Here is an 8964-nt window from a genome sequence, read left to right on the forward strand (position 1 = left end):
ATGGACCAACAGAACCTAACAGTGGTAAAAGAATTTATTCTCATGGGGATCACAGACCGCCCTGAGCTGCAGGCTCCATTATTCGGGCTCTTCCTCGTCATCTATGTGAGCTCAGTGGTGGGCAACGTGGGCATGATCGTCCTCACCACGATGGACGCCAGGCTACAAACACCCATGTACTTCTTTCTCAGACACCTGGCCTTCATTGACCTTGGTTATTCAACAGCTGTGGGACCGAAAATGTTGGTAAATTTTGTAACTAATAAAAACAGTATCCCCTTTAATTGGTGTGCTGCACAGCTGGCTTTCTTCATCTTGTTCATCATTAGTGAACTTTTCATTTTGTCAGCCATGGCCTATGACCGCTACGTGGCCATCTGTAACCCTCTGCTCTACACAGTCGTCATGTCACCAAGACTATGCTGGGTGCTGGTAGCGGTCCCCTATCTCTACAGTGCCTTTCTTTCTCTGATAACCACCATAAAGATTTTTATTTCATCCTTCTGTGGCTATAATGTCATCAGTCATTTCTACTGCGACAGTCTTCCTTTGTTAACTTTGCTGTGCTCAAGCACACGTGAAATTGAGTTGATAATCCTGATCTTTTCAGCGTTTAATTTGGTTTCATCTCTTCTGGTGGTCCTTGTGTCTTACATACTGATCCTTCTGGCCATCTTCAGGATGAACTCTGCAGAAGGCAGGCGCAAGGCCTTCTCCACCTGTGGATCCCACCTGACAGTGGTGGTTGTATTGTATTCAACTCTAACCTTCATGTATGTGCAGCCCAAGTCCAGTCATTCCTTTGATACTGATCAAATGGCTTCTGTGTTTTACACACTGATAATCCCCATGCTGAATCCCATGATCTACAGCTTGAGGAACAAAGAGGTGAAAGGTGCCCTGCGTAGGTTGTGGAAAAATCTGAGCAAACTCCACAGATAAAGTCAATATAGAATGTACATACAATAAATTAGGTTTTAGAAACTGTTATGATATACGATAAGCCCTTAGAAAGCAGTGATATGTAAAAGGCTTGGGAAGCTAGAAGTGTTTTTCTCGTCTTCAACTTACAGATGTTCAAACAGTGATCATCCCACTGGTATCAACTTTGATTTGTCCTCACATTTCACTGCAAGAGATGGAAGACTGATCACTGTTCTCACATTGTCAAATACGTTACATGAAGGGAAGCCTTCTTTTTTTTTTATCATATCTTCTGTTAGAGAATCTATTTTTAAAGGCATGCTCCTATCTTTTAATAAAATATTTTGTGTCTTATAATAAAAATAGAATTTTAAACTATCGATTGCACTAGAAAAATTTGTAAAATAATTAAGGAAAAATCTAATCAGCACTTTGTACAACTTCATTGTTAAAAATGACAAAAACATTACTGAGTTATTAAAGAAGACAGAAATGGAGCAATATATCACAGCCATTGGTTGGAGAAACAAATGTTATGATGAGGTCATTCTCTTTAAATTTTCCTATAGACTTAATGCAGTAACAGACAAATTCCAATAACATTTTTTTAATACTCAAGTTGATATCAAAATGTATGTGGAAATGCAAAAGATCCAGAATAGTCAGGGCAATGTTTTAGAAGAAGAAAGAATACAGAGGACTACCAATAACCGATATAAATATTTTAGTTAAAGCCAAATTATTTTTAAAAATTGTGTCATTAGTGCATGTATGGACAGAGAGACCAATAAAATAAATTAAAATGTGGTGCAAAATATGTAATTTCAGTTGATTTAAACAGAACCTCCAGTGTAATGTAATGACCAAAGGGGGGCTTCTTGGTAAACTGACCTCATTCAATAGGGCTTCCAATGTAAAACATGAACCTTAGTCATTCACTGGCATCATATGTAAAAATTAATTGAGATATATTATGAATATAAGTGCGGAAGCTAAAACCACAAACTTTCCTGAAAAAAAGGTAAAATAATATCTTAATGACTTGGAATAAACAAAAAAATTTTAAACAGGGTACAAAAAATAATAACACTAAAAGATTGAAAAAATAGTACTCTCTCCAAAATAAAAACTTGTATTTAGAGAAACTGACCCCAATAGATGAAAGAAAATTCTGAGGGAACACATTTGAAACACATATACTCTACCAAGTACTGATATCAGTTATTTGTGAAAACAAAAGAAAGTAACAACAAATTGCCTGACTCCTAAAATTAGTATGATCGAGACAGTCAACCTCCTGGTGGAAAAAGGGGGTCAGGGGGAGAGGGAGACAACACACCTGAAGAAACACTTCACAAAAGAGGATCTCACAACAGCCCAAAATACATTAATGTGTTCAAAATATCATTAATCGTTAGATAAATGCAAGACTGTGCTGTGATACCTCCACACACCCACTAGGATAGCTAAAATTCAAAAGTTTGTTTGTACAATTCAAAATGTTGATGAGAATGTGGAGAAAGTAAAAATTCTTTTACTTGCAAGAGGGAGTGTACATTGTTATAAAAACTTTGGAAAACGAAGGGTAGCAATTACTAAATTTTAGTATGCGTATTCTCTATCATGCAGTAATTCTATTCCTGAGTAATTGTGTTTACTGGAGAATGAATAGTACAATGTTTCTGGCTGATGTGGTGATCATAGATGTTAGAGGCTTGTCAAGGGCAGAATGGTGAATATACTGTGGTATGTTTATAAAATGTATTCTATATAATAATTCAAGAAGAAAAAGAAGAGGGAGGAGGAGGACAATGAGTGAATAAAATATTTAGTGAAAAACACCAGTCTTTCCAAACATTACACTCATATATAGGATAGATATAGATGATACTGAGCTGTAAGCATATGGGCACTTTTTATTAGTTATACGTTTGTCTAGAATGTGTGAAACAGTAAAAGAAAAGTACTGCATATAAGCAAGAACACAAGGTGCATTTCACAGTGGAAAACCAATTACATAACTTAAATAATTAATATTATTAGTAGTTAAAAGAAAAATCAAATAGGTTTGCCATAACATTCAACGCCAACAATGTAATAACCTGTCTAGCAGAGCAGAATAGAAGAAAACAATGTTATAAATGATACCTATAAAAATTGTATACCTGGGGAGAGGCTGAATTGGTTGAGTAAAGAGGATTTTTAGGACAGTGAAAGTACTCTGTATCTTATTATAATGATGTATTCACATCATTACATAAAAAGTTCTCCATAAACTTGTACTGTAACTGAAACATTGAAAACTATTCCTCTGAAATTGGCCCCAGTCTCACCATTTCTATTCAGTATGTATTAGACATTGTAGCTGGTTCACTATGATAGTATAAGAAATAAAAAATATAAAGATAAATAGGAAATCACAAACAGCTATATTTTATTTTTTAGTTAATGTTACATTGAGAAAAACCTATGAATAATTTATTAGAAATAATAAGGGAATTTTGCAAATTTGCTGGATACAAAATAAATTTTGAAAAAAATCAACTTAATTTCTACATCTTACCCACAACGATTAGAAAATAAAATCAAAGAGAAGATAATATTTATGACACCATTTTGAAAAAAACCTAATTTAGAAATAAATATAATTTTAAAAATCTAAGATCCCAGTAATGATATGTATAAAAATTTGACAAGGCATTTAAAAGCAATGCAGCAACGAAAATTTATACCAAAAACATCCATGGAACAGAAGACTTAATATTGTGACAATGCCCAAAATCTTTACAATGATCTATGGTTTCAATATAATCCCAACATAAATCTTTTCTTCCTTTTTTCTCTCTCTTTTGCTCCCTCCATCCCTCACTCTTTCCTTCCTTCTTCCCCTCCTTCCCTCCTTCTTTTCTTCTTTCCTTCCTTCCTCCCCTCCTAAAATCTTTCTTCTTCTTTTTAGAAGTTTGGAAGCTGATTGTAAAATTTAGTCAGATAGGCAAAATGCCAAAAATAGTGAAGATAATATTGAAGAAAGAGAAGTTGCAGGAGTTACATGACCAGATATCATAGCTATTATAAAGCTATAGTAATTAAGAAACCATTTTCCTGAGGGAAGACTGACTGATCAATGTAAAAGAACAGTGACTCCAGAAATAAACTCACACTTATACTGTCAATTAACTTGTGACAGAGGCATCACTATTTTCCAAAAGAGAACGAATAATCTTTTCAATAGATGCCAGTGGGTAATTTGTATATTTGTTTTGATTAAAAAGAAAAGAATATGGACACTTAACCCATACCCTATACAAAGTCAATTCTATGTGGATTAAAAATCTAAACGTGAAGTACAAACAAGAAAGGTTTTAGAGGAAAACATAGTGAGACATCTTTATGATAATGGAATATGTACAAATTTTTAAATAGCATACAAAGCAATAACTATATAAGATTTAGAAAATTAATTGAACTATTTTAAGAAATTCTGTTCATCAAAATTAATACTGTGAAAACAGAAACGCTCATAGTGGGAAAGAATGTTTTTATCAGACCTGCATAATCAGACATATATCGCTAACAGAGGACTCATGCAAACTATAAAAATAACTTTTGACAAATCAATAAATAATTGACATGAAATACAATACAATTATGACAAAAGATATGCATGAACACTTTTCAAAATAAAATATCAAAACAGCTATTGAACATATAAAAAGGTTCTCAATTTCATTTAACATCAGGATAATGCAAACTAAAACTACAATGGTCCCCATGCATATCATCCAGAATGGCTACAAATAATGGAAAACATTAAATCTTGACAAGGATAGTGAGCAATCATAGCTAATAACTACTATGGAAATCCATTTGGCAGTATTTACTAATGCGTATTCAGCAATTTCTGTGTAAAGAATATGCCCAAATAGAAATACATTCAAGATTAAGCCAGTATAGACTGAGTATTAATGTGGACACAAGAAGGCGTAGCTGTTTTTACCATTATCAGAAAAATTTATATATATGGGCAATTTTTAAAGATAATATAAATGAATAGCTTTAATAAATACATGAAAAATCCAATCTGTATTATTTTATAAAAACCCGGAATACAAAAAAAAAGTTATATGTTCAAAACTACTATGGAATAGAATGTTAATATCACTAATCATAAACAACTCCAAATTGGAAACAATTCTAATATTCAACAATAGAATGATGGATAACTAGTTTATGATATAATTATAAAATGGAATTGTACACAAAAATGAAAATGAGCGATCTAGAAATCTCTATAACAATATATTGAGTGAAAGGGCCCAGACACAAAAAAATAACTTGTATAGGATTTCTTTTACATAAAATAACAAAAATAGGTGAAAATAAATTATGCCGCTTGAAGTCAGAATAATGGTTGTGTGTGTGTATGTGTGTGTGTGTGTGTGTGTGTGTGTAAGGGGATAGATAGTTCATGGTAGAAAGGAAAATGAAGAACTCTTCTGTAGTCTTGATAATATTTTATTTATTTTAATGGTTGTTATTGCTGTTTAATCTGGATTCTGACTACACAGAAGTGTTAATTTTGTAAAAATTTATTTATGATGTATGCGTTTGTTAATATGTATATATTATATTCAATAGTAAGTTTAAAACACCATGCATAAGGAGGAAATAGATATACATATTTTTCCCTTGTGAATTTTTAAAACAATGCAAAAGCATTGTTCAAACATTTCTCCATTACATCATTAGTGAAGTCATAAAAAGCTTGTATTTAACAAAAGAGAATTAAGGGTTTCAAAAAAAACTGAACGACTTGTCCTACAGTTACAATGTTTTGATTCCAGATCTCTGGGTTGCACTAGAAAAGACTTAACCAAAAGAAACTATGGAAAAGTATCAAACATAACTTAATTTGTATGGGACTATAAAGATGTCTTGTATAATTATGAAATACGCCATTGGCTTTGTTAGAAGCTTTCAAATGTGTTAGGCATAATTAACAAATCGTATCCTTTGTCCTTAGGGAGGTTCTCAATGGAGGCAAGAAACCCATAAATTCTCCTTATTGGGTTATGTTAGGAACACATGGGGAGCACAGAGAGATTCCTCATTACAGGTGAGTAGACTGTACCTGTTTCTGTGACTAACTCCCAGAGTTCCTTCATGGCACCGTCTCCTGTTTAAACTTCGGTGTCTAATACCCCATCTTGGTGATTTAGCCACAGCTTTAACAATCTGCTTTGATAACTACAGTCTCTGGGCTGGTACAAAGTTGTAAACATCTTTATTATGATTTTTCATGAAAGCTAGACATTTACGTTGATGCAGTAAGTTTGTGTAATAAAAAAATGTAACTTCTAAAAAGGAAGTTAACATTATTAATAAAGTATTTGCACACATGCTCCAGGTTCTCCACTCACAAGACCTTAAGATTTTTTTTTTTCACTTGGACCCTTACTCAAGATGTTAAATGTGATATTGTTCTTTGTAGTTGATTGGATGTTTTAGAATTTTTAACCTCAAATAATACCAGATTTTCATAGTGTTTTACAGTTACATCTAAATTAAAAGGATTATATTAATATTTTTACAAACCTTGTAATTTATCTGTTTAAAATATTAAAATATTGCCATGTATCCCAAGTGTACCAATGTCATTGACAGGATCAATGCCATTTAAAAGTCACCACAAATAGTGGGACATGAGCCCAAAGCAAAATATTCAAGCCTCGATGGCACTACATACCATGTTTCTCTGAAAATAACTTTGTTATATTTATTGTATTATATTATATTTATTATATATATTATATTAATTATATTGTATTATACCCAGTCTTATAGTAAAATAAGAACGGTTCTTATATTAATTTTTGCTCCAAAAGATGCATTAGAGATGATTGTCCAGCTAGGTCTTATTTTCAGGGAAACATGGTAACACCTCAGCCCCACCATGTCTGATTAGTAAAAGGGCTTCCCCTCCCCGTCACCGATAAGCCTTGGAAGAGTCTTTGAAATGCCATTAAATTGTCCTTTGAATGACTAAATGCACATCTAATGGAGATTAGAACTAGGAAATAAATATGCACAGATACAGATTGAAACAAACAGTCCTTGCAAAATTATAAAGCAGAAATGTGTATTTTGCCTAAAATTAAAATATTATTTCCACTCATGTATTAGTTTTTTTAAAAACTCTCTTTATTCCCACTCAAAACTTACTTGAGTATTTAAATATACGTACTTAAATTCATGTTTTATGGATCTCTCATTATAGAATTAATTTATTGATACTTATTTTAGTTTAGTGCTGTATTTGGCAGGCAGAGGGAGGTGGGGCTGGGGAGTGATTTAGCTTCTCTGACCTCTATACTTAGGGCAGTTTTAGACTGAAGGTCCAATGCTCAGCTCTGCCCATTGTATAGCTTACATGTTTTGAGACTATTGAGGAAAAAAACAAAATTTAAGGTTCCAGAACCATGTCATCTTCAATAATCATGTAAAATAATGTAAATATAAATAGATTCATGTAAAAACATATTTTAGTGCTTTACACAGAACTCTGGTGAGAAAAACATCTTATATCTTTTCTCATATATAGGGAGACTAGTATTTACTAGCATGGATTTAGAAAAGAGCACACGTTTTTAAACTCTCATGTATTCCATGAGTTATATATATTCTTTTTATATCCACTAAAAATAAGTGTAGTCTCTTGTGAACTAATTCAGTGTTCCTGAACAAGCCACAATATTCTGATTCTGTCTCTACAGATTTTCTCATTCTGGATATTTCATATAATGGAATTCTACAACATGTGGCCTGGCTTTGTTCTTGGCTTCTTTCACTTAGCATGTTCTTAAGTCTTGTCCATGTTGTAGCATTATTGATACTTCTTTCCTTTTACGGTATATTAATTAATATTCCACTGTATAGATAGACCACATTTGTTATCCATGGATAACATCAAATGGTGATGTTTTCGGTTGTTTCTATTTCTAACTATTATAAATAATGCTGCTATGACATTTACCTACAAGTTTTTGTGTGAACATCTGTGGTTTTCCCATACATTTGGGTATATCTCTAAGCGTGGAATTGTTGGGTCGTAATGGTAATTCTGTGGCTAACTTACTGAGTAACCCTCAAACTATTCTCATAGTGGTTATACCATTTGACATTCTCAAAAACAATGTACAAAAGTTCTAATTTCTCCTCACCCTTGCCAGCATTTGTAATTTTCCTTTTTTTTTTTTAAATAGCCATCCTACTGGGTGTAAAGTGACATCTCATTGTGGTTTTAATGTGTATTTCCAGAATGGCTAATGTTGTTGATCATCTTTTCATGTGCTTTTCACCATTTGTAAATCTTCTGCAAAAAACATCTGTTTGAGAAGAGAGTTACCTAGTAAAACAGAAGAGGAGGAGGGCACAATCAGGAATAAGATGGATATATTTCAGCCACGTTTGGCCAAGTGTTTCACCAGTTCTTTATGTGGAGGAATGATCATTAAGACCAGAACCAGTGCATATAATTGGGCTCATCTTATATGTATTTGCTTACAATAACTAATTTGTCAATAAACCATATGCTTTACTACCAAAAACAAAAAAAAATGTCTGTTTGTCTTTTGCCTTTTTAAAAATTTAGGTTGTTTGTCTTATTGTTGTTGAGTTTTAAGAGTCCTTTGTATATTGTGTATCCTAGACCCTTGCCAGATATGTGATTTGCAGTTTTTTACTTTGTGTAGGTCACCTTTTAATTCTTTGATAATGTCCTTTGGTTTACAAATGTTTGTTTAATGAATTTTTACTTTTGTTGTTTGTACTTTTGGAATCAGATCTAAGAAAACTGTGAAGAGCTTTGCTACACTGGGAGAGAGAAAACTGAACTGCCAGGTGTTACAGTGGCTAATTAAAGGCAACAATCCACAAATGAAAGATTTAACCCTTTAGGCACTTGTTACAATGGTAATCTCAGTCACAGCTCATGAAAGTCATTGATTATTTTTATACTCTTGCCCATTATAGGTTTCCAGA

General features: G+C 32.8%; 1 protein-coding gene across 1 annotated transcript; it reads left to right on the forward strand.

Moving 5' to 3' along the window:
- On the forward strand, window positions 1-942 carry LOC109439440 (olfactory receptor 8K3). The gene has a single exon (XM_019719749.2). The coding sequence runs from the start codon at window positions 1-3 to the stop codon at window positions 940-942; it is 942 nt and encodes a 313-aa protein (XP_019575308.2).
- Window positions 943-8964: the final 8022 nt, after the last annotated feature.

This window comes from Rhinolophus sinicus, linkage group LG06 (genome assembly GCF_036562045.2).
Source record: "Rhinolophus sinicus isolate RSC01 linkage group LG06, ASM3656204v1, whole genome shotgun sequence".
NCBI lineage: Eukaryota > Metazoa > Chordata > Mammalia > Chiroptera > Rhinolophidae > Rhinolophus > Rhinolophus sinicus.